At 48.8% G+C, this 26,868-nt stretch overlaps 1 protein-coding gene across 3 annotated transcripts; it reads right to left on the reverse strand.

The window, feature by feature from the left end:
- Positions 1-1,211: 1,211 nt before the first annotated feature.
- Positions 1,212-26,745, reverse strand: LOC144159194 (uncharacterized). 3 transcript variants are annotated; one of them, XM_077690527.1, is made up of 2 exons: positions 26,199-26,745; positions 1,212-3,416 (listed from the first exon to the last, which is right to left on the reverse strand). In XM_077690527.1, exons 1-2 carry the CDS (start codon positions 26,287-26,289, stop codon positions 2,467-2,469), a joined length of 1,041 nt encoding a protein of 346 aa, XP_077546653.1. In that variant the 5' UTR covers positions 26,290-26,745; the 3' UTR covers positions 1,212-2,466. The 3 variants fall into 3 exon arrangements, with proteins under 3 accessions (XP_077546653.1, XP_077546652.1, XP_077546651.1); XM_077690526.1 differs by lacking the exon at positions 26,199-26,745 and adding an exon at positions 8,141-8,587 and having other exon boundaries at positions 1,982-3,416; XM_077690525.1 differs by lacking the exon at positions 1,212-3,416 and adding an exon at positions 15,002-16,517 and having other exon boundaries at positions 26,199-26,406.
- Between the last annotated feature and the right edge of the window lie 123 nt (positions 26,746-26,868).

The following is a 26,868-nucleotide window of genomic DNA, read 5'->3' on the forward strand; positions in this document are numbered from 1 at the left end:
TTGTATGGAAAGAAAAATATTTAAATATTAGGATGGATTAGCAGTAGATGAGTAGAGAAATACGCGTCAGCCACTTCATCGTCATCATCGTCGTCCTTTGGTCAAGGCGCTGTGTAGCATTGCCCATCTGAGTCCTTTTGACAATATTTGACCCAAAATACAAAAAGAGCGCTAGCCCGCGCCTACACTCCGCGGCGGCGTTCCAATAAGTCCAACAGTAAGGAAGCGTTCCAATAGATGGCAAGCGAGCAGTGCGACGCGGGAAAGTTGAATTGGCTCGAGCAAACCTCCCCCTGTTAGTCGTGCGAGAAACGAGATGGCAGGGGAAGAGAATGAGAGGTGGGGTGGGGAGATAAGACAGGCATTTACGTGGCAGAGGTGGCTGAAGGCTATCGTCCTTCGACGACGTTTGCAGCGAAGTGAGCAAATATGAGGCCGGTTTTCTTATCGTAGCCTCTCTGCAGACGCGACACGCTGTCGCTCTCCTCTTTCATCACTGCGTGGGAAAACACGCTCACTGAAATTTTGCTGTGGGAGCCCTCTTCTCGGGAGAAGCTCGTTTCTTGGCCAGGTTTTTCATGGTCTGATGGGCAACGCACTTGCCCTACACTGGCTTGCGTTGGAACCTTTGAGGATGAATAGTTATTCCGTCCTTCATGGTGCAGCATTCATCATTGTCTTGCAAATTGAAATAAAAAAAAATAGCGGGATTAAGGTGAGGTAGTAAATAGGGCCGGAAGAATTCAGCTCTGTCTTCTGCACCTCTTACAAGTGCTGAGGAGCGTTCATACAGTTAGCGAGGAAGGTGTCCCGGTATTGATGCACTCACGGAGGAGGGACAGTCTGCTCGGAGCTGGGAAAGTATACCTACCACCTGACCTGCATCGGTGCTTTGGAGACAGCACCACCACACCCTCCTTGCGTGCCTCCGCGAAACGGGAGTTACCATATACAGTCCAACCTCGATATAACGAAATAGTATTGGGACAGCAAATTAGTTCGTTATATCCAATATTCCTTCTAACAGTAGAGGTGAAAATCGGCTGTAACAAATTGACAATCTGGCTAGCGCAAAACTACTTGATACAAACATTCATTTTTGAGGCTTTAAACTCACTATGAACAAGGTAACCCTTACCTTTCTCCTTGTTGCATTTCAAGCTGAATGAGCCGGAACACGAGTACGTGAAATTAAAACAAAACAAGGTTCACTTGACAAAACAGGCCTGCGTCTTTATTTATTTTATGAAGGATGAGATCTTCATCTGGTGGCTACTCACAGCACTGAGCAGGATGGAGCTTTCCACAGTGTCCACGAACAAAAGGGCCTTTATACTTCAGCAGTTTCGGATGCCGGACGGTTTTTACAGGGGATTGATTGTAGGGTTTAACGCGCCGACGGAACGCAGGCGATGAGGCGCGCCGTAATGCAAGGCTCCAGATTAATTTGACCACCTGGGGATCTTTAGCGTGCGCCGAAATCTCGTAAACACGGGCGTTTTTGCTTCTCACCTCCATCAGAAAAGCCGCCGCCGCGACCGGAAATCGAACCCGCGACCTCGTGCTCAGCAGCGCAACGCCTTAGCCACTGAGCCACCGCAGCAGGTGGGTTTTTACACGTAGCTTCACAGCCTTCTGGTGAAATATTTCTTCGTTATATCCGACATCGCGCGCGGCTCGCGGTTTCAGTGTCGTCATAAAATAATAAGTTACATTGCAATATAGCGTGACCAACCAAAGATCGTATTTAGTTCGCTATAGACGATAATTCGCTGTATCGGTGCTTGTTACAACGAGGTTCAACTGTACTTGTAATGTAGGCTTTACTCCATAAGGCATACTATCGAAATAAAAAAAGCGTGCGCACTAGCGTGCGCGGAATTTTATTGATTTTTTTTTTTTGGCGGGGGGAGCGGGAAGGGGGAGTAGGCCTCCCGAAAAAGCGGGAAAGGAAAAACACGAAAGCAGAGCAAAGAAAGGAAAAAGCGAAAAAAAGAAGCCAAAGCAACGAAATCATTAACTCCAAATATAGAGAACTTCGGAATGGCGTAATTGACGGCTTTTATTGTTTAGAGTCTTTTTTTGCACAGTAAAATAGCCAATTGGCTGCCCCACGCACTGGCAGCATAGACCGAAACCGCATGTGGTCGGCGCAGAGCTTCCGGCACAAAGCTAATTAATGATTTTCACTCCTCGATGAAAGGTGGAGTCAGCGGCCTCGTATGTTTCCTGTACCACTTCCGGAAACAAAAATTTCGGGAGGGGGGTTTGCTCCCACCTGCGCACTCCAGGGAGAAGTACGGTACGTGAGCTGTAATGTAATTTGTTGCTACAAGTGGGTCCTTGTCGCTGAAAGTACTCTAACCGCCATAGCCAGCGTCTGAAATGCCGAATCCGCTGACATATTTACCCGATGGCACGGCATCAACGGTGCGCCGAACTTACAGTTGCATTAGTTGCGGTATTTCACCAAAGCTTCAAGATGAATTTAGCGAATATGATGAAAGCTACGACTGCGAGAATAAGGGTGACCCCGATTTTCGTGTTCCGTTCATCCTCGCGGAATTCCTCGAAGAACGAGCAAAATTGTTGTATCCCCTCCGACGTCTCGTCTAAGGAATCCCCCACAACAGAGAGAAGTTCCCCTATCAACCCTTTAAGCTCCCTTCGTAAACCAACCACGGTTGATTCCCTTGCCAGTATTTCGCAGCGAGTCTTGATGTGAGCCGTATACATCATAATCTGAGCATGACTGCGAAGAACTAATTCTGCAATTTTATCCACCTTTGATTCAAGCCCATTCAGCTGCTCCTTCTGTGCACAGCGTCCCAATTGTTCCTGCAATTGCGTTGTTACTTTCACTGCCGTATCCGTGGATTGTAACACAGCGGTTCGGAGCGCGACGATCTGCTCCGATATATCGCCCATTTTAGCCACGACGGGGTCCAGGAGCGCGATCTCTGTCGTGTCTGCCGTGTCCGGCTGTTCGCTTTCATCGACGTTTACCAGATTTTCTCCGAGTGAAGCTACGGCTTCGGAGAGCTCATTCACGCTGGTCTCGATGACGGCAATCTGATGAGCTGTTGAAGCAGAGAGCATTTCCTTCAGCTGGTTAAAAGCACAGTCCACGTCCCCAACACTCAATGGCGAGTCCTCTGGTGATACTGTTGCCGTAGGCAGGAGTCTTGAAGCTGGTCCGGCACTTACGGAGGCAGCCGTACTGTTCCCAACGGCTTGAGAACTTTCAGAGCAGTCCTGCCACAAGTGCTTAGACATTTCCATCTGCAGTACTCGAACATGACACACTGCGCACGTTATCTCGTTGAAACGGCACTCCTGCTCCAGATGCCGCGCAAGCGACGTGGAGTTGCCAGTGAATGTGCAGCCATGCCGACTGTTCCAGCAGTTGACGTTGGCTGCAGGAAGAATGAAAACGGGAGGCTGGTTAGGCCACTGTGGGCAGAGATTATTTTGGACGGAGGCGAAAAGCAACAATGCCCGTGTGTCGAGATTTCAGCGAACGATAAAGATCCTGAGGTGGGCCAAATTATTAACCCGCAGCCCTCCACTACAGCACGCATACCCGTCCATATGTAGCCTCGGCGCGTTAAACTCCCAAAAATGTTTGTGGCCTGTTTTTATGCAGCGTAGTCACCACACCCATTCGTTGCTGTGGACCTAAGTAGTCTTTATGTTTGCTTGCTTCTTTACGAGAAGTCAAAACAAGCAAGAACTGTCGGACTTTGGTATATCTTTTTAAGCAACGGGGCGGGGCAAAACGGACCACGAAAACAAAATACAAGTTTGGTTCATTCTTAAGATTGCATCGTTAGATTAATACTAACATCACTTTTAACGCAAAGTCCACTCAAATAAGCTATATAATTAGGGAAGAAAGAGAATGGCCATGCAACTCACTAGCTCATTACCCGCACTAGAACCTATGACGTATTATGGGTAGCTATGGGATTGGCTGAGGCCCAGCAAGGCAAACGCAAATTAGGCAGGGCTTACAAGCTTGCAGAACGAGCTACTTGCGCTTACATTTAATGTATATTGTTGTTATAGCCGTAAGAATGGTTGGATGAACAATGGAAGTTACAAACGCACACGTAAACTTAGAAGCACCCGTGTGTACTGCGCGAACTAGTCCGTTTATAGTTGCACAGCCGCCCGGCGCGTTAAGCAACTGCTGCAATAAGCGACATTCTGTGAATGTTTGTAGAGCATACCCAGTTTTTCACGAAACGATTACTATAAACCGTAGCCAAAATTAGCCAGTTACAAATCCGGTTAAAAACAAAGCGAACGCGAACAGCGGTCCTCGGCAGTATCGTGGAGCCATCTAGGAGGACTGACGGTAAACAAGGCGTTTGGCCATTCGCTGCTGCCTAGTCGGCGTAGTTTTGTTTGCGCTAAACAACGGGAAGATGTATGACAAGCGCCAGCGTTTCACGAGTTTCGAACGCTTATGACTATATAAACCGCTTGGCTTTCGAAGCCTCTGGGGTACGCCGCGAACAACAGCGTTACCCCGGGACGCCGCCTTGGTGCTCTGTATACTTGGGTTCAGCGAGCGAGCTAGGACGACAAGGCGAGCGCCTAAAGTGCTCTGCACTTACAACGCTCCGTTCGAATTTTGCTACCGCCGGCAAGAACAGCGCTGCTACCGCGTTGGGCAGTGGTGTACTAACAAGTCACAGAAGTTGGCAAAATCACAATCGAAGCTATGCATCAGCTTTTTTTAAAAAAGAAGACAACAGTATAGGGGTTGTTTTAACTCGAACTGACAAAACATACTGCACAGTTTCTCACAAGTAGGAGAGCCATATAATTCCGCGACGTGTGTGGAGGCTTTTCGGCGTACTGAATGCCACCATGTATGCATAATTATTATTGTTATTATTCGGGCCGACATGGAACGTCTTTGTCTTTCGCTTCTGTCAGAGCAACGTGTAAAACTGGACGTGTTCGTACATTAGCAAAGAAAAAAGCACGAAAAGAAAGAAGACAGGGGCGGAGCAGGATTCTTCCATCGAAAAAGTGCAAAACACGCCTGTCGCATGAAATTGTTGAATCTAAACGAATCTTAACACTTCGTGAGGCGTGCGTCAGCATGGCTTCTATCACGCTCTCATGCGTGTTCCGATGAGAGCCTGCGGTTGGACGGCTTATCCATATATTTTGTTGTATTCGCAATAAAGCCCCATTCGAATTCCTGTGCAATCTTCGGCGTCCTCATTCTGTCCTTTTTTATGCACCTTTTTTTTTTCTTCTGTGAGAGAACCTGCTTAGCGAGCCGCCAGTTTCCTTAGTTGCCCCATAATCACTTAATCCCGGCCCCATTCCGGAAGGTTAGCAATGTGAGGCTTTCTGGTGGCCAATCAGGTTTCCGCATAAGTAAATTATAGCTTGACAGGTTGTGCGAAACAAAAATTTTCACTGTCACAAATTTTTAATAGTACGGTGGGAGCGATGACCGATCGGCGTGTCAGGGCCACGGTGTCCAGCGCCGAAACAGGGGAGATAACGCGCACGCGCATAAAACCTTCTGCTGTGCGACTGCCGTCTGCTACTCTCTTCTCCTTAGGCCAACACAGCCCTACTTTTCTTATCTGCGAAATACTTTTGCTAGCCACCAAAAGCCGCTAAGTAGCGTAAACTCTCCTGATGGACGTGCCGGGCAAGTGACACGAGAAAAACGTCAAATTCGCATTGGGGATGCCCCGTGCTTCAAAATAACTATATTTCTATAGTAAACAAACTCATGCAGATACCCTGGGAGGGAGGGGGGGGGGTGTATATCGCCCTCAAGGAATCAGCGTAGCTGACGTCGCGCACACAGGATAAGGCTTTATGGGCGCGATTGTTTCGCCGCTGGACACCGTGATAAGGCGCTAGAACGCCGATTGGCCCCTGCTCCTGCTATATTAAAAACGGTGTCTAGACTGCCGTCCGACGGTAAAATAAGCATTCTACTATATCAACGTTCACCGACATTTTGTAAGAAATCGCCGCGTCTGGCACTAGGCTACATCACTCTACATAACGTAAAGCAAGGTAATTTAACCTAAACTAACATAACGTGGCCTAACAAACTCAAATCAATCGTTTAAAACACCGAAAACTAACCTAAACCATAAGTTATGGTTCAATTTACAGATGAAAAAAATTCAAGCCGTTCCACTCATTGTGAAAGCTGTCGGAAGTTCAGAGCAGTGATTCGCCATAATAGGCTATACCACCTTTATGCGCTCACTGCTAAAGACGCTAATAAACCGATAAAGACGCTAACGCCTTCGCGCGGCATTTTTCCCAGCGCCTGGGACCTAGTTTATGCATTCTCCTCTCCCTCAGTCGCTGCTCCTGCAAGCAGTCATCACTCCCGCGGCTACTAAACCGCCCTTTTCGCTTTTTGGTGCTTCTGTGTGGTTCTAATCATGTGTGCGCTTTCTTCTTGGTTATCGTGAGCAGCGCTAGTACCCATTGTTATAAGTGCGCAGTATTTCCGACAATGTGTTTGTGCGCACCTTTTCGAGAGGTGCTGTAAGATACAACTGGGACGTCGTCGCTGCGTGCGCGATAAAAAAAAATGAAGGGATTACTGGTTCTGTCGCGGGAGTGATGGCTGCTCGAATAAGCAGCTACTGAGGGATAGACGAATGCGTATACTAGGAACCAGGCGCAGTAAAACAAGCCGCGCGGGGGCGTTATCGTCGTGGTGGGTCAACGCTCGCGCGATTACCTTCAAATCGCACGCGACTGTACAACAGCAGACGCCTTGGGCAGTGCTACCCTAGTCTTGAATATTCGAATGTCGTAGGACAGCACTCTAGTCATGCCGGCAGCACTGAGCCAGTGTGCCGTCGGACGGCACTCTAGAAACTGCGTTATTAAAAAATTAAGGAAGAGTGTTCGTCCAGACACGAAATTGTGTAATACTCCCCATCTTGAGTGTCCGAAATGGCGTGGAGGGTGACATGACCATTTAGAGAAAAGGCCAGCGTCAGGCGTCTGTAACAGCAAAACGGCTCCTAAACACCGCCTTGGTTGCCAGGCAATCAAAAGCGCGCTCCGCGCTGCAATACGTGCCGTACCGCTATGGCGTCTGAAGCACCTGCAGGGGCGATTAAAAGAAATGCAAACAACGGAGCGCACAGCCTTGTACGCATGCGGTCCCATCTTGCTGCAAAGTCAGCAAACTGCGCGCATGCGCACTTCTTCGAGAGCGTCTGAGAGTGTGGCCTGCATTTATGGGAAATGCTTGATCAAGAAGCGACGCCGGTCGTTTATTTTGAGGCGCGTTTTCACGCTCCGTCGCCACTGAGTAGGATGATCGTTGAAGGGCGTCATGGTAGCTGCAATCAGCCTGCTGCGCGTTGGCTCCCGAATATAGTAAATAACAGGCTGCTCAGGGGTGACAGAACATAAAAAGACGCCTCAAAATAAATGACCAACCATCGCTTCTCTATCAAGCATTTCCCATAACAGTCGGCGACTCTCATACGATCTGAAAGAACTACGCATGCACGACGTTTACTGACAGTGCAGCCAGACGGTGCGGCATGCGTCGGAGGCCGTGCGCTCCGCTGTTCGTATTTCTTTTAATCCCCCCTGTACATTGTAGGGGGCCGAAACATCGGCAGTAGCCAAATAAAGCCATCGCCGTCAGCATACCACAGATATCTTACAGCAAAACTCAAAAACACTACTCGAAGCGCAAAACGGGAAGGAGCACTCAGCGGCGTTAAAAAATAGGAAGGTAACCCTTTCGCATCCACAACTCATAAGAAGTGCTTAGGTTTGCTGGGATGATGTCCCCTCGAGTGCGCTCGAAAAAAAGATCTGTTACACAGCGCGCACTACCAGTTCTTGTAATGGAAGTGCGTTTACCAGTACAGTCAAAAGAAAATGAACGCTGACGTGAATTTACGAGAACTTCCCAGATGTACTGTCTTTAGCAAACACCGCAAATGTGTGTCTGTGTGTGTGCGTGCGTGTATTCATGTGTGCGCGGGATGGTTAGAAGCATGTCCATGCTGTTGAGAAGAAATCGCCTAAATGGTGACTCACATTCTTTTGTTCCGACACATAGGGGACACATTCACACAAACGCGTAAACGTGTGGCTGCGAACTCACCGTTGTTTGCGGAGACCGCTCCATCTGAAGACGATCTGGCCCTTTGTGCTCTTTTCGATTCCCCGTGCTCCGGTTGGGATCCGCGCTGCATCCTTGTCTCCAGCAGTTAGAGGCGTTCGTGCAGCACAAAATGGGAGTGTGTTCGCTTGGGTGAAACGAAGGATACAGTGGCACGGGCGTAAAAGCTAGGCGGCACTTAAATTCAGCAACGCATGGAAGTGAGCTAGTTAGTGGTGTTTCCACATCTTAAAGGAGTAGTGACACGAAATTTCAAAGATGAGATAACTATGTAAAATGCTTCCTTTTTATCAGGAGATATCTCCCAGAAAGTTTCAACAGTAACCGTTCAGAATAGCATACTTTAAACCCATTTTAATCTTTGCCCGCACGAGAAATCCCAGAGCGGGCCAGCATGACATCATCTGCTACTATACTCGGTTACAACTCAAGAACGGCACCACCTCATGCAGTGTATCACTCCGCCAAAGCGCCGGTCTCGTGACGTCAGTGCGCGTGCGTTTTGAAAGGGGTTTGCTATGAATGCGTGATATCGTCTGCCTTGTCTCACGCAGTTTGTTTGTCATCACTGGAGTCGTTTATAAGCATATTAAGTCCAAAAAATCACGGGAACGGCTCACGCCATGTTCAAAATATTCTTGGTAACGCCCTACTTGCGCCGCACGGAGAAACATCCAGGTATACGGGGATAAGGCACAGCGGCAACTTTCGGTGCCGTTCTTAAGTTGTCACCGAGTATAGCCCCAAACTGCCGACGTCAGGGCTCCCGTGGTGTAACCGACGCCCTGGCTGCGGTTGGCGCGCGCTGCTACGCCGTGTGTTGCACGTCATGGTTTTGCGACTGACGTCATGCTGCCCGGGCGCATGGGGAGGGTGAAGACCTCGGCCGGTCTGGGCGCGCGCTCGCTCGCGCGCGTGTCCAGACCGGCAGCGGTGCGGCAAGAATGGTGACGTCAGATACGTCCTCCTGTCATGGCGGCCGCTCGGCGTCCGTTTCGTCGAAACCGAAACTGACAAGAATAAACGATGCCGTAAATGAATGTTTACGCTGCGCTCGACCGTCCAATGTGTCATTCTAGGATTAGTGGGCTGGTAGGCACACATAGCAGCGAAAAAAACGTAACACGAGAAGTTCGTATCAGTACTTCTTAAAGTGCAGAGGTGCGCTGCCTGACACGAAAACGTGCCACGAACCGAAAGAACAAAAAAATGCAGCTTTCGACGCGTGAAATAGGTTCCATGGAGAAGGAATAGATACCCTGTCACGTTTTCCGCTTATCAATGAGTTGAACTTTTTGTGTGGGCTTTTTTTAGGTTTTTCATTAGATACCCCCTTCTCATGAGAATAAACAATTGCTGGCTTGCGCCGCACCTCGTCTGTTGCTGTGTTGTTGTTTTTTTCGCCTTAAGTTAGGCAGCGCACTTCTGCAGTTTAACATCTATAGACTGCGCGCTTCTAACGATGAATTGCTATCGTCGCGCTATACAAAGCCATATCAGGCGCCGATAACGCCTTTCTCATTTCTGCTCCGCTGCTACTCCGACAATAACCTGGCTCAAGTCCACATGTGCCGTATCTCGATACAAAGCGAAGCGGCTTTCAGCACACGGTTCCTATTCTTGACTTGATAAATTGACCGTGAACTATGAATTGGCCGGAAGGCTTGTCTGACTGACTTTCAGTTCTGATCACGTGGTTCCGGCTGACAAAGGGGCTGTGTATGCTTCCGTCATTTTGGCATTTCATGAGATTTACTAGCCTCAGTCTCAAAGTTCGCCTTGTTTCTGTCTACTCAAAGAGCATAATTCTTGGGCGGAAATGAAAAACTAGACAAAATGCAGCAGACATGACAAAATAGGCCTGTCCTTGCTATTAAGCAACAATATGACTTGTAAATCAAGCCATCTCTATGATTGGCTGAGAAGAAATGGCTTGATACATACAGTTGGCGGGAACGGTTACGTCACACATTGGCTACTTCAGCCTGCGTGAAAGTGACGCGGTGTTACATAACAACTTGCAAATTTTGGCTGCCGACGCCGTGAAATAGGGTAAAAAATTTCACTGATCGTCGGGGCCGTGACATCCCCGTGAAGTTACAGCAGGCGCAGTCTCGAATGACGCATGGTTTAAAACTGTTTTCTAGTGAAAGCAGCAATAGTTTTGACCGTTTCCAAGTCAGCATAACGGAGCATAAAAATAACGTACCGTATATTGTTTTTTTTTACGTTTGGAAATAAAATAACGATTATTTGTTTGGCGTAACCGCAACACAAGAGGGCAGTACAAGCATTTCAATTACAAAGAACCCAACGCACAACCTTTGCCCACCCTCCTCCTAGAAAGCTGGTGGGTCAGATGATCGAATTCAACAGAAAAATAACACAGAAAACTGACTGTTTCATTCATTACTGCGCTGATTGAGTGCGAGCTCCGCCGTTATCAGGCGCAGAAAGCAACTGGCGGTTATTATACTCCATAAAGTGAAATTTGTGCACAGCGCGAACTGCAGTCTTCTCGGTCACGGTGCATAGCTGCTGCGTCTCAGGAAGTGATATCCCGGTCAGCGAATGCACGACGACGCACTCTACTCTTGCCGTTATGTGGCAGCGCGTCGCCGCCGCTAAGCATGTTGCAAATTGCGTTTGAACCCCCCGCGCAAATGTAACGTTCGGATGAGACCGGAACGGAAGAGCAGCATCTGGCGAAAATTTGGGGGGAAGGGCGCTCCCCAGCGGCGACATATGGCGAAAGTTTGCGCGCGCGCGCGCTCGAGCGAGAGAGAGAGCGAGAGAGAGAGAGAGAGAGAGAGAGAGAGAGAGAGAGAGAGAGAGAGAGAGAGAGAGAGAGAGAGAGAGAGAGAGAGAGCAAACTTTATTCGGCAGCTCAAGTCCGAGCCGCGGAGTTATCAGTCCTCGGAGGAAGGGGGTGTTACGCGGTGCTCCTACGGTGGCGGTCTTGGCGGAGGTGCATAAAAAGTTTCAATGTGGGCTGCCAAGAGGGACCACACGGTGGCCCGGAGGTTTTCGGCGGAGATTTTCGCCTCCACGGCCCGGGACCAGCGATCCACCTGACACGTTTCTACCTGAGCAAGGAACCGGACGAACGCCGACGCTATATCCCGTCCTCGGGACCAGTGAGGGAACCGGCACCGTTTAAACCCTTATTGATAATACTCATTGTTATCTGCTATTACCCTTTCCTGCCTGTGTCTCTTTTCTCTGCCTCTGCGTGGGCCCACCCAAATGGGAAACACTGACCCATCCCCTTGAGGGCTCGTATGCACACAACACGTAGAAGATATGCCAAAGGATTTGCTTATGTGGTTTCACAGCTAAGACTCTCTTTTGAACTCCTTGAGAGCTTTCAGCGTTTTCATAGGCGCCACGTGCAGGGTATCCCGCATTAACCTAAGTCCCCCTCAGTGTTAAACTCGCCGCGGCCGCTGCTCCTCTGTGGCAGTCGTAGAAATCTAGCGATGCTACCTATAACGGCGCGATGCCAACAACAGGCCCTCTCGCCCTATGCAATCGAGGACATCGAGCGCCGATGCGCCCATGAGGACGCAAGCAAAAAAAAAAAAAAAAAGACATACAGAGGGAACGAAGCGCCTCCGCCCGCCTTTTCCTTTTCCGGAAACCCTTCCGACAGCAGTCACGAACCCGCATGAAGGGTGGCGGACCGGTTTCGCAGAGGGAAGAAACGCTTGCGGAAACGTGTGTTCATTGCACGTGTGTTTTGACCTTTAAAGGGAAACGAAGTGATTTGAAAACATTGCGGGATTACTAGCGCAAATTGTAGTCCGAAGCCCATAGGCCACGTTTCGACCACTCTGAGTGCGTTTACGCGAATTTATTTAGAAGAAAAATCAATTCGAAAATGCTGCCCTCCTCTCTGCATCCTCGCCCATTTTCTGTGGCGTTTTCGTGTGACGTCAGGAGGACATGACTTGGCTTGACTGAGCTACTGCACGGCTAGCCGACCTTCCGACAGAGTCAGTCGGCCCAGCGTTTAGTCCGCCGGCCACCGACGGGTCGTCGAAGTTTGTTGGCCCTGTTGAAACTAAGCCACGACACGTTTGTGAATGGAAGAATGTGCGTTTCCTTAGTTTGTTAGTTTGTACACTGTGTCAAGCTCCAAGTCAAGGTCGCTCCACACAAGCGCTGCACAAAGTGCACATGCGACGTTTCGCTGACTGGTACGCTAGTAGGAAAATCTAAAGCCACGTGAAGGCGGGGGAAATCAGTGAAGTCAATATAGGTACTAAGGAAATAAAATCAACTGAAACTTTTACCGTGCAGCGTAAAACTAGGGAGCAGGAAGCACTTTTTTGCGCTGGGTGAACAAGCACAGCGGTCAGCAGCATGACTACGCATATACGGACGCTTTTCCGTCTAAGCAATGCAATTGCCAGACGTGAGATATTGTGGAATTTTGGAGGACGCTTACTTAAGTCGATTTTTTTCGTTTTCGGACGATCTTTTCTATACTGAGTTCACCATTTTTGCGCCGTAACGTTCACTGTTCCATGAACGAGTTCGCAGAACGCGCGCAGGGTGACACTGACGCGGTAGCGAGTAGAGAACTGCACGGGCCCGGGCCCGACCCGGCTTGCGGACCGGGCCGGGTCGCGGACCGGGCCGGGTCGCCCGAAGTCGATAATCGGTGGGCCGTGCTCGGGCTTGAATTTATAGGCCCGTCCGTTAATAGTTCCGACGTGAAGAGCATAAAAATGATTATTCTGAATTTACTTTTACGCGCTACTTGATGTTAGTTGTACGCATTGTTTTAAAAAACGTGTTTTAGTAGGTCTGATAGTCACTATACTGTAATTTTAATGACATTTCATGTACTGCACCAAGATTTTATATTTTGGTGTATAACATATCAAAGATACGGTTACAAGGAATGCCCTAGCAGGGAAGGAATTAATTAAGACACCCTGGAGCTGTGCACCTATGTCTATGTACGTGTGTTTTAGATGTCGAACCAATCTAAATGCAGCTGCCGTGGCTGGAAGTCAAACTCGCGTGCTAGAGAAGCGCCACCGCTTAACAACCACTGCAGGGAAAATATTTCAACGCTCGCACATACTCGTGGATTCAAATGGGGAGCAAGAAATTTCAGCAATACAAACTGGTGACCGAGACAACCACGTGAAGTTGCGAAGAGTGTGCTCATCAAAAGTGGTGGTGTCTCTCGTGTAAAAATGCGAGCTATTATTACGCCGATGTGGCGGGAACTGCAGACGGTGTAAGCTAAACTACGTATACACGTTTAAACCCTTATTTTTTGTGTTTCAATTCATGACGTGCCTCTCCAGACTAGATGCCCCATCTGACTTTCCGCTACGAAGACACTGGACCAAATATAATAAACAATTTTCTTCAGCGTCTAAGACCGGGCCTCGTCACACACACGCGGGCCCTCCCTAGGCTTAAAAATAAATGACCGGGCCCGGGCCGGGCCTGGGCTTGAAACGACGGGCCCGTGCCGGGCCCGGGCTAGGCTCACTTATGATTTCCCGGGCCCGGGTCGGGCTTCACAAAGTGGGCTCGGGCCGGGCTCGGGCCTTAAAATGAGGCCCTTGCAGTGCTCTAGTAGCGAGTTCACGTTGTCGTGCTGTTGCCACAAGCACCGGCTACTTGCGGGCAGTGGGCACAGGCCAGAATCAGCATACCCTTGGCCTGGTGCGAACACGCTTTTTGCGATACAGGCATGAGTGAGGCAAGCTCCAAATATGGGGAAAAGCGCATGGCATTTGAGCGTCTGCGGTGACGCGGAGGGCGTTCATCCACTGCGCAGGCCTCGGATAATGATTGCTACAATTCCAAGCCGTCCTGGGAGGCTTATCTTAGGCATTTTATAGCTGACAACATGGCAGAAGGGCGGTATGACGATTAATGAGATATCGAGAATGCCCATCCAACAATAAGGTCGGATGTCAAGCATGTTGTTTTACAGAACCTAAACCAAAACTTGTTTGATTGCTAACCCTGGACATCGTCCAATCACGGTGCACCTCCTCCAAACGTCACAGCCTTTAGTTGGTAGGGCCGCCGCAAACCGCGCATGGTAGTTTTTAGATGCGACGCATCTCTTGCTCTCGGGTATGTCCCTCCGTTGTCGTTGTTGTCGCGGCGTCCGCACACCACCTGCGCATGCGCAAACTCTCCTCCGTTCTTCTCGCCAACAGCTGTGTGCAACGTTCTCTCTCTGTCTCATTATCATAACAGCTGCGCGCGCTTCGCTGACGCTTCTCTCTCGCATTTGCTCTCGCTATGCATGCGCAACTCTCCTCCGTTCGTCTCCTCTCCTTCAAGTGCTGAATATAAAGCGGTGAGCGCGCTGCGCCGGTTCAGTCAAGTGTGTTCGCTTGACTGCGCTTGGCTTTGCTTGTGCTTCGCTTGACGACAACGACTCCATTGCTTCTTCCGATGTAGTGCGATGGAAGCAACAGTCCCGTCAGCGAGTGGTTTGACACAATCGAGTACCAGCGTCAATCCAAACGCTGATGGCAACGTTCCTTCAACTGAAGACAAGGCTGCGAAGCGACGGGCACGTGACGCTGAACGTTTCACGCGATTTAGAGAATCAACCCAACGGAAACGCCCCCCTCGATGAGTCGCGTCACATCAGGGTTCCCTCGCGGGAAGATGGGCGTAATTTTATTCTATCTGGCTCTATAAAATAATTACCGACTTATCAACCGCATAAACGATGAAAAGTGTGAATTTGAGCCAGTCTACGTAGTGCATGCAAAAACGGGAGCTTGACAAATTCACTTCAGTATCCCTTTAAGGAATTTGCTCACGCTTAAAATTAAAAAAAATACTTCGGGATGCCGTGATGCACATCACTTTTATTGTTTCGTGCGTTTTTCCACAGTAAAATTGAAGAAAAATGGCTGCCCTGCGCAGTGAGAGCATAGACCGGAACGGCGAGTGGTTGGTGCATAGCTTCCGCCGCAAAACTAACTAATGTCACTATTTGATGATAGGTGAAGCCATAGCGTCGTTGGTTTTCTAATCTCCTTCAGGAAACGATAATTTGGAGCGGTCTTCTCCTTCCCCTGCGTACTCCCGGGAGAAGTATAGGGTGCCTGAGATGCAATTCAATTCGTTGCTACAAATGGGCCTCCCCGCTGAAGGTATACAATAAACGCTTATCCAGTGTCTCATCGAACATCCACTTAAATATTGCCCCACAATACGGCATGAAATATTTTCTGGATTAGGTTTGACTATGCTCCTGTATCAGCATCGCCGAAGACGACGAAGCACCACTCTGAAGCTTACTGCGCGAGCCAGGCGGCGCGAACGGTCAGTGGTGGCGGTGCAAGCACCTCCATCATCTCCTGGCGTGCGACCGGGAATCGCTGCCGCTGGCCGGTCAGCTGCTCCCGTCTGTCAAAATTAGGTGTTGTTCTTGGCTGGGCGTTTTCATTGCATAGTGCTGACACTTTATTTATTAAAGCTTTTAGAGCGAAGCCCGCGGCTGCGAGAATAAATAGTACTGCGAATGGGTCGGGCCGCACGACTACGAGAATAAGGGCTACCCCGGCTTTAAACTTGAACTCAAAAGAACAAAAATTTTCTATCAACCCTTTTAGCTGGCTCTGTAAATCATGCACGGTTGATTCCTGTGCCAGTAGTTCGCAGCGATCCTGGATGTCAGCCGTGTTCCGCATCAACTGGGCATTATTGCGATAGACGTCTTCTTCAAGTTCGTTCACACTCCGTACAAGCAAATTCAGCTTCTCGTTCTGCGCGCAACGTCGCACTTGTTCATGCAACTTCCCTGTCATCGTCACTGCCGTATCCGTGGATTGCCACACAGCTGTTCGCAGCGTCACGATCTCCTCCTCTATATCTCCCAATTTAGGCATGACGGAGTCCAGGAGCTCCTCTTCTGTCGTGTCGGACTGTTCACTCGCATCGACGTCTACCAGCTTCGCTTCAAGTGAAGCGACGTTTTCGGAGAGCTCATTCACTCTGGTCTCGACGATGGCAATCTGCTGCACGGTTAAAGAAGAGAACATTTCCTTCAGCTGCTTAAAAGCACGGTCCACGTCCCCAACAGTCAATGGCGAGTCCCCTGGTGATACTGTTGCCGCAGACAGGGGTCTTGAAGATGATCCAGCACTTACGGAAACAGCCGCAGCGCCGCCAGCAGCTTCAGCACTTTTAAAGCAGTCCTGCCACAAGTGCTTAGAAATGTCCATCTGCAGAACCCGAACGATGCACACGGCGCACGTTATCTCGTGGAAACGGCACTCCTGCTCCAGATGACGCGCAAGCGACGTGGAGTCGCCCGTGAATGTGCAGCCATGCTGACTGTTCCAGCAGTTGTCGTTGGCTGCAGAAAGAAGGAAAACGAGAGGTTGGTTAGGCATTCAGGCATTATAGGCACGCTTCTTTGTGCGTAGCATTGCAGTCAGTTGAATCGTCATAAGATCATCTCAAAAATACTTTAGGGAAGCCTACGCATTTTAAATACTTATCGAGAAGCGGAACCTCGCAAATATGCAAGAAAAGGCTATTTACACGCGATCTTCTGACCGATTCTCTTAAGAAAAATGGACGAGGTTTAGCTCAGCTAATCTTGGATATGCAAAGCGAAAGTTTGGATTAGTCTGGTTGAGTCTTGGTTTCGCTTGGTTAACCTTTGGTGTAAGCTGTAGTGCCGTCCACGGCTCAAAGCCGTTCGGTCCCGTGCAACGCTCACAGAAGGAGGCCCGGCCTAGCTTTCATTCTCGACGAAAGCGGCGCAAAATGAGTCACACCGCCCGAGACGCCCCAGCAGAGCATGCGTAGGCAGCGGGTTTGGTCGGGTGCCGATCAGCTGAGCGGCCGCTCCCGTCGCGGCCGCTTCCGCTAGTCTCAGAACGACTGAAATCGGGGCCTTGTGCGCAGCACCGACAGCGGGAGCGGCGAATCACGCGATGTGTTTCGAGGGGTGTTTAGTCGGGGGTGTGTCTCCGGTCAAAAGGCTAACTTGCTCATCCTCCGCGAAACCGCTGGACGAAAGTAGTAAAGCTTTGCTTTAAAAGCCGTTCTCTCTTTCTACGCATGTGTTGCAAACTTCTAAGCGATACAGCTTGAAGTTATCCAGAGGTGTCAGAGGCTGGCAAACTAATTGAATTGCTGAAAATACGCTTTTTAATGCACTAAAGCGTCAAAACGGCCGATTTCGAGCACAGGCAGTGCTGCTGCTCACGAGCGGAGTGTAGCAGACGACCGTGCCGCGAGTCCCAAAGCTTACGTCAGGAGTCAGGGGGCGCCGCTCAAACTGTTCACCGTAAACAGCAGGGCCAGTGCTTCAGTTCAGCCGTTGCGCGATAAGAGCAGGGAACGAGGACACTGGTCCATCTGCGTAAAAGTAAATCCTGTTATGCAAGCTTTCGCTTGCATAATCGGGCTTTGCTGAGCTAAGCCGCAGCCCCTTTAATACGTAGCATTCTTTGCCGAGTACTCCCACAGACAGGAGCGTGTAACGCCCTGCATTTCCACAAAAATGCAGAGTTCGCCAAAGTCGCAAACAACGTAAACGGAAATAATTGGCCGAATGAAATTTTGAAAAGCTAGAAAATAGCAAGATTATAGAAAATCACGGAAAATGTCAAAACGTAAGCTAATGGCGTTTCCACAATGATGCCGATTTCGAAAAAGTTTCACCTGTAATCGTTATAATTGCGTAAATGGGGATAAATGGTTGAACGAAATTTAAAAAAAGGTGGCATAAGAATGCTACGCATTAGTAGATGATTCTCTGAATTGCTGCAGAATTTTAAAGCAGTGCGGTCACCTCGCCACATTTCGTGCTGCAGCCCTGAGTAGCCTTGATGTTTCCTTATCGAAAAGAAGTAATAAAACAAAATTCAGTATAGTGGCACGCCTTGGAAGCTTTCCAAACAACATGGCGGTGCAATTTAGGAACGACTGCACAACGATTTTTTAGTAAAGCAAAGAAATGATTTGGGTTAGATGGATTTACTCTCAAACCCAATCTGGGGATTGAGTTTGAGCATACCTCGGCAAAGTTGGCGCGGCTCACTCAAACTCACTCACAATTTTTTTTTCGAATCACCACTCACTCAAACTCAGACTCAATGCTGAACAGCACATCTGCGCTCACTCAAACTCAAACTCACATTGAGCGCAAAACTCAGAACTCACTCGGACTCAAAACTCAAAATGTACTCAGAACTCAAAATGTACTCAAACTCAAAATGTAATCAAAACTCAAAATGTACTCAAACTCAAAACGTACTCAAACTCAATATGGACTCAAAACTCAAAATGTACTCAAAACTCAAAATGTACTCAAACTCAAAGTGTACTCAAACTCAAAATGGACTCTAACTCAAAGTGGACTCAAAACTCAAAATGGACTCAAAACTCAAAGTGAACTCAAAACTCAAAATGTACTCAAAACTCAAAATGTACTCAAAACTCAAAATGTACTCAAACTCAAAGTGTACTCAAACTCAAAATGGGCTCAAACTCAAAGTGGACTCAAAACTCAAAATGGACTCAAAACTCAAAGTGAACTCAAAACTCAAAATGTACTCAAAACTCAAAATGCACTCAAACTCAAAATGGACTCAAAACTCAAAATGTACGCAAAACTCAAAATGAACTCAGAACTCAAAATGGGCTGAGAACTCAAAATGAATTCAGAACTCAAATGGCCTCACAGAGATTGAGACAGTGAGAGAGTGAGAGTGAGAGTGTGAGAGTGAGAGTGTGAGTGAGTGAGAGTGAGAGTCAGAGTGAGTGTGAGTGTGAGAGTGTGCGTATGAGAGTGTGAGTGAAAGTGAGAGTGTGAGTGAGAGTGAGAGTGTGAGTGAGAGTGAAAGTGTGAGTGAGAGTGAGCGTGTGAGTGTAAGTGTGAGTTTGAGTGAGAGTGAGTGTGAGTATGAGTATGAGTATGAGTATGAGAGTGAGAGTGAGAGTGAGAGTAAAAGTGAGAGTGAGAGTGTGAGTGTGAGTGTGAGCGTGAGTGTGAGTGAGAGTGAGTGTGAGTGAGAGTGAGAGTGAGAGTGTGAGTGTGAGTGTGAGTGTGATTGAGAGTGTGAGAGGGAGAGGGAGAGTGAGAGGGTGAGTGTGAGTGTGAGTGTGAGTGAGAGTGTGAGTGTGAGTGTGAGTGTGAGTGTGAGAGTGAGATTGAGAGTGAGAGTGAGAGTGTGAGTGAGAGTGAGAGTGTGAGTGTGAGTGTGAGTGAGAGTGAGTGTAGTGTGAGTGAGAGTGAGAGTGTGAGTGTGAGTGTGAGTGAGAATGAGAGTGTGAGAGTGAGAGTGTGAGTGTGAGTGAGAGTGTGAGTGTGGGTGAGTGTGAGCGTGAGTTGAGTGTGAGTGTGTGTGTGAGAGTGAGAGTGTGAGTGTGAGTGAGAGTGTGATTGAGAGTGTGAGTGTGAGTGTGAGTGTGTGAGAGTGAGTGTGAGAGTGTGAGTGTGAGTGTGAGTGTGAGTGAGAGTGTGAGTGAGAGTGTGAGTGAGTGAGTGTGAGTGAGTGAGTGTGAGTGAGTGTGAGTGAGTGTGAGTGAGTGTGAGTGAGTGAGTGTGAGTGAGTGTGAGTGTGAGTGTGTACCTTTTGCTATATACGTTTTGCTATATCCTCATAATTATAACCAGAAAGCATTTTTATATTTGTCCCACGTGATCCCCCTAGACGAGACCTTTAATTTGATACCCCACACACCCTAGCAGGGTCATATAGAATTCATATCAGTCAAACTAACCATGACTCTCATGACTGTAACCAGGACGCATTATTTAAGAGTCCGACGTGATTCCCCTAACTGGAAAGTTCAATTTGACGCCCCACATGCTTCAGCGGCCTCACCTTGAATTTAACCCAATCTATGACTCATAATGACTATCTCATCATTCGAACTACGAAGCCTTTTTTTATTTGTACCACGTGATTCCCCTCATCAAGACCGTAAATTTGATACCCTACACGTCCTAGCGGGGTCACTTCGAATTTTACCCCAATATAAGACTCGCCATGACAATCTCATGGCTATAACCAGGAAGCATTTTTGTATTTCTCCCACGTGATGCCACTCATCAAGACCATTAATTTGATACCCATCACATCCTAGCGGAATCAATTTGAATGTTAAACCAATCAATGACTAACCATGACTATCTCATGATATAGCCCTACCACATTTTTGCCCAACGTGATTTGATGCCCTGGACACACAGTGGCATCATTGTGAATTTTAACCTAATTTATGAGCCATTTTGACTATGTCATGATAATAATCAGGAAGCACGTGCTTACCCTCATCGAGACCTTTAATTTGATACGCCACACGCCTTAGCGTCGTGAACTTGAATTTTAACCGAATCTATGACTTACCATGACTACATCATGATATATCCATAACTCATTTTCGTCCCGAATGGTTCCCCACATAGAGACCTTGAATTTGATTCCCCACATGCCCTCGCAGCGTCATTTTGAATTTTAACCCAATCTATGACTCATTATGACTGCCTGATGACTACAATCAGGAAGCATTTTTTTATTTACCCCGTGTGATTCCGTTAATCCGAACCTTTCATTTGATACCTTACACGCCTTAGCCTCATCAGTTTTACTTTTCACCCAATCTAATGTGGTCATTATTCTGTCTTAAGGGGCGCTGCCTAGTCAATTCAGCTAATTCATTTGAAACAGCAGAAAGGACAGCCCCCGCCCCCATTTCCCCCCGGCTCTCACCTCTTCCTTTGTGACCCTTAGTATATCAAGCCGTTAGCAGTAGCAGGCGAACAACCAGCACGCCAGCGCCGCCGTGTGCTTTCCCACACCCTTTCCCACGCTCTTAGTGGATCCGTCAGGAGGAAAAGTTAAGACAACCCTTTTTTATTACCTCACCAGTCAATTATCACTCACGTGCCCAGCCGCGAAAATTGGGTATACAGCAAGTGCTTATGGCCATGAAAATTCAACAAGAAACTAAAAAAATCAGACACCCCCTCCCTCCCAACCGATCATGCAGATCGCGATTGGTGCCGTACCCGCAGGTAACCTGAATTCCGAGCCCACACTGACGCATGAAACTTAACAGCCAACCATAGCTGCCTGCTAGGCTACTCATATGTACTCAAACCCAAAATGGACTCAAAACTCCTATGTACTCAGAACTCGAAATGTACTCAAAGCTCAATATCTAATCAAACTCAAAATGTACTCAAACTCAAAATGCACTCACAACTCAAAATGGACTCAAACTCAAAATGTACTCAGAACTCAAAATGGACTCCAACTCAAAATGTACTCAGAACTCAAAATGGACTCAAACTCAAATTGTACTCAGAACTCAAAATGAACTCAAACTCAAAATGGACTCAAACTCAAAATGTACTCAGAACTCAAAATGGACTCAAACTCAAAGTGTACTCAGAACTCAAAATGGACTCAAACTCAAAATGTACTCAGGACTCAAAATGGACTCACAATTCACTAGGTCTCAGGCGTACTCAAACTCAATCGGACTCAAACTCAGTCGGGATCACTCGGCTCAAACTCACTCAAGCTGAAACTCACCATGCCACACTAGCCTCCTGCTCACTCAAAGTCAAACTCACGCGTGAGCTTGAGTCCAAATGAGTCTGAGTGAGTGGACTCATGAGTGAGTTCGCCGACCTCTGAGTTTGAGGAGCTGAATCGCCGTCCCGTTGTTTCCAGTCGTGTCGGTTACAAGGAGAAAACGAACCCTGATCTTTCTACTCTTACACGACGCACCATGAAACGCACACAGCGGTGCACACGCAGACTACCAACAAACGTAAAACTGGTGCCCCCATCTTTTAAAATTAAAGCAGTTGGACACAGTGCAAACAGAACGTCAGAAATTGCGCCCGTGAATCGTGAGTACAGCTTCAAGGGGCCATGAAGAGAAAACACAACTTTGGTTCATTCAAAAGATTGTCTCGTTAGAATCACACTGACACCACTTTTAACGTAAACTTCGCTCAAATAAGCTACATAATTAGGAAAACAAATCCCCCTATCTCCACGAAGTGAATGATGATGAGAGGGGCGAAGCTAAAATGCTTATCGGTGAAACCGTGAAACATTGTTATAAGTCTTCTTGACGGCGCGCACCATCTGAATGAGTGAAGGACATAAGGCGCGTTGGTAGCCATGTTCGCGTCTCGGTTTGTAGCGCAGTGGGAATCGCGCCACGTACTTCCCGTCGCGGCCAGAGAGTCGTGGGATCGAAACCGGGCGCCGCCGCGTCAAGACCACCACTCCTCGCTCGCAAAGCTTGAGACTTCCCACCGCTCCGTTAACAAGCCCGTCGACGACGTCGATGTTTGTGGTGATTATGTATGGCTTGTTTGGGACGATGAGAATCTCCATGGGTAAGTTGGCGAATTTGGTGTGGGACATTTTAGCCACCTTGGCCGTCGCCTTCTGCAGAGCGTCTTGTGCGGAGTACCGCCGGTACGTGTCTTGAGCTCGCAGGCAACGAACGACAACCACTTCCTCTTCCTGTCCTCCTTGTTGGGTAGCAACGAACGCGCTGAACGTTTTGACCTATTCGGCCAATCTTTGGTTGGACAATCCCTAGGGGGATCCTGCAACAATCATCATCGTGGTGCCGTTCCGTGTACAGCAGCAACGAGGGACGGAGCAGGGCCCGAGAAAGAGGAGCTTCGCCCCTAAAAATGGAATGGCCATGCGACCCACTAGCTCTTTCCCGCAACAGAACCTATGAAGTCATATGTAGCAGCTCTGCGATTGGCGGAGGCCGGCAAAAGCAAACGCAAATTAAGCAGGGCTTATATGCTTGTCGGACGAGCTATTTGCGCTTAAATCTAGGGCGCATTCTTTTTAAAGCAGTAAGTATGGTGGGCCCAACAGTCGAAGTTACGAAAGCACACGTGAACATAGAAGTACCAATGCACACTGCTGTCGGTACTGCGCGCACTATGCTTGGTTTAGCTGTACAGGACTGCGGCGCTTTGGTTTTGTCTCAGACGACACTGGCCGACTGACGCCAGCAACGGCGTCTTACGTGACCACATTTGTCGAGCGAGCACTATGTTTCACGAAACGATTATTTTCTCCAAGAACAAAAACAAGCCAGGTTTAAATACGGTCAAAAACAAACCAAAGGCAGAAAACCAGCGTTACTAGATATATACTCGGTGACAACTTAAGAACGGCACCAGAAGTTGCCGCTGTGCCTTATCACCGTAGCCGGATGTTTCTCCGCACGGCGCAAGTAGGGCGTTACTGGGAATATTTTGAACATGGCGTGAGCCGTTCCCGTGATTTTTTGGACCTAATATGCTTATAAACGACTCCGGTGACGACAAACAAACTGCGTGAGACAAGACAGACGATATCACGCATTCATAGCAAACCCCTTTCAAAACGCGCGCGCACTGACGTCACGGGTCCGGCGCATTGGCGGAGTGATACACTACATGAGGTGGTGCCGTTCTTGAGTTGTAACCGAGTATAGTAATAAAATCAAACACGGGTAAAGCGCGTAGCTTTCTCCGTGCAAACTGAGTCAAATGAACATCCCAAATCCACGCTCCCAAAGTCGAAAATCTCAACTGCTAAAGTCCAAAGCCAACGTTTCCTTCAACTCAGCCAAATTCCAAAGACTATACGCCCGCGCCACGAACCCAGAGGAAGCGCTTAGCGACCCGAATGCGATGATATAACACTCATAATCATCATCAGCGATTCTATCAGAATTATAATGTGTTTTCCATTCCTAACCGTATCGTGTTTTGCTCGTGAAAACCAACCATTTTCTACGTGTGTGGTATGATTGATGTGCCCATGCGAGAACCCATTGTTTAAAGGTCGCTTTCGAGCAGTGCGTTTTCCCGTGAGTACATCGCCATCAGTGAGGAATAGAAAGCTTCGGTCAAAAAGCCCGCGTCCAGCGACTGAAGCTGCAAAAAGCTCCTACATATCTAATTTCTTGCGATACGTTCAAAAGCGCGCACTGCAATGCAGTACATGCCGTACCGCTATGGCGTGTGATGCGTTTACATCGTCTGCAGCCAGAACTCTGCAGTACCAAATGCGCCAGTCCACCACTGATGCCGTGCAGCAACACTGTAATGAATATACAGCGACATTCAATGAAACATAGTTTTTTTCGCATTTAGAGCACATAAGTGTCTAGTTGTAGCCGGAATGTTTCAACAGCGGAGCTTTTTAACACGTTCGTTAGTTGTTCAACGCGAACAGAAACCTTCCAATTGGAAAGAAAAAATGGCTGCGGCTTAGCTCGGCTAACCTTGGAAATGCAAACCAAAAGCTTGGCTTAGTCTGGTTGAGTCTTGGTTTCGCTTGGTTAACCTTTAATTTAGCTGTATTGCCGGCCATGTCTCAAAGCCGTTCGGGTGCGTGCAACGCTCACAGAAAGAGCACGGGCGAACGCCGCGAACGCGGCGTTCACTCGCAGCGAACGCACAGTTCCTCTTCGCCGGGCGCGAAACGAGTGCGAGACAACCCAGCGCCGCATTCACGGGAGGCTGCGGGTTTGGTCAGCTGCCGATCAGCTGAGTGGCCGCTCCCGTCGTGGCCACCGCCGCAGAACGACTTAAAACGGGGCCTTGTGCGCAGCGCCGACAAAGGGGCCGGCGAATCACGCGATGCGCTTCGAGGGGTGTGTCGCTGGCAAAAGGTCACCTTGCGCATCCTCCGCGAAATCGCTGGACGAAAGTAGTACAGCTTTGCTTTAAAACGCGTTCCTTTGTGGAAATTGAACCTGAGTGCCTGGCGTTATGCAACCGGCGTCTATCCGATCGACCTATCATCGCATTCCAGGAGCTCGCCTTATTTCCCTTGGGTTATTCGTAGCGCTGACTTTGGACTTCGCGTGAGCTTTCGTTCAACCGTCCGTCCGTCCGTCGGTCGGTCGGTCTATTCATTCTTTCGTTCGCTCGTTCGTTCGTTGGCTTGCTACCTCGCTCGCTCGTTCGCTCTCTCCCTTTCTCGCTCGCTGAGTCGTTTATTCGTTCGCTCGTTCGTTCACTCCCTCGCTTGCTCCCTCGTTCGCTCGTTCGCCCGCTAGCATAGGCCTCACTGCCGCAACTGAGCCTTTCTGAGCTGCTCTTAACAGGAAATATGTTTAAGCCTGAGCTTGGTCCGGTGTCTTGACGTCCTCCAGGCCTGCGCGTGGGCTTGCGTCATGTGAGGAGCTCGCAAAAAAAAACAAGAAAAAGTTTACGTGCGTCCGCGCCTCACATAGGGAGCCCAGGACAGCTCGCGCTACAGACGCTGAGTTCTCGAAGCCGGTTGCCCCGGGTTCTAGCGCGTGCTAACGCGGACCACTTCGGGATTGATATGAAGGGCTGCGGAGAAAACGGTCCTGGCTTGCAGTCATGGAGAACTTTGATCGGCAAGTTCAGAAATCCATGTGAGGTGCAAAAGCCGGGTCTCCGATGAAGGGAGGAGGGCCGCCAGCTCTGCTGTTTCTCCAGTCTTGCACCAACAGTGCAAGCTTCGTAAATCTTTTTTTAACCTCGACCGCATCGAAACGAACTTTTCTGGCGCGCGCACTTCCAGTTTCCCTCGTAACGACAGTGCATTTACAGGTGCTGGCAAGTATTCAGAATTCCAGAGGACTTCCGAGCTACGCTATCTATCGCATACACTGCGGATATATGTTTGTGCTCGGGAGGGTTGGAAGAGATTGCACGCAGTTCGGAAAAGCCCACCTAAACAGTGACGTAACTTAGGCTGTCCCGACACATAGCGTAGACATTAGACTATAGCTCATTTCGGTAGCGGCGTGCACCACTGTAGAGACTACATTGTTGTCAATAGTCCGCCCACTGAGCACGGCTGACTCACCGTCTCTCCTCTGGGCAGGTGGAACCGCAATGCCCGGGCGCCTATTGTCTCTTTCCTTCACAAAGAGGTGGGCGCCCTCAGTGGGCGGACTGTTGACAACAATGTAGCCTCCACAAGTGGTACACGCATGTTCTGAAAGGAAGTATAGATTTATATTTCTATGCTCCGTTTACTTGTGGCTGTGAACTCACCGTTTTGCGCGGAGACCGCTCCGCCTGCAGACTTCTTGGCTCGTCGCGATCTTCTGGATTTCGCATGTGTCGGTTGGGATACGCGCTGCATCTTGTATAAAGCAGTCAGAGGCGTTCCTAAAGCACAAAATGGGAGTGAGTTCACATGGGTGGAACGGAAGGTACAATGGCACGGGCGTGAAAGCTAGACTGCACGCGCTCCCTCCCAACGAGCACTCCCTATCGTCGCGCTATCGGAAGCTGTATCAGGCGGCGATAACGCCTTTGTCCCTTCCACACCACTGCTATTCGGACGACTGCACGACTGAAGTCCGTATGCACCGTATCTCGATGCAAAGCGAAGCGGCTTTCAGCACGCGTGTAGAGTTCTTTGACAGCAAGTTGTGAGGTGGTGATCTCGGAATATCCTTTCGCAAACAAATTGCTGGACGCCCGACATTTATTGCTCCGCGGTTAGACGATTAGGTTGATGCGCACTCAGGTTGTTTGATCTGTACACGGTAAGAATGCCAGACCGTTTTCTTGAAAGAGCTCATTTCATATCTGAACGTAGTCTCCGTTGAGGTCTCCACGGACGTTCTAAATACGAAATTCCGTCACGAAAGAACGAGTGTACCTTTTCCCCGAGCTATAGCAGCGCATGTGTCTGTAAGCAAGGCCTCCATTACTT

Source organism: Haemaphysalis longicornis, unplaced genomic scaffold (genome assembly GCF_048455015.1).
Source record: "Haemaphysalis longicornis isolate Haplotype H1 unplaced genomic scaffold, Haemaphysalis longicornis Haplotype H1 scaffold_10, whole genome shotgun sequence".
NCBI classification, from domain to species: Eukaryota; Metazoa; Arthropoda; class Arachnida; order Ixodida; family Ixodidae; genus Haemaphysalis; species Haemaphysalis longicornis.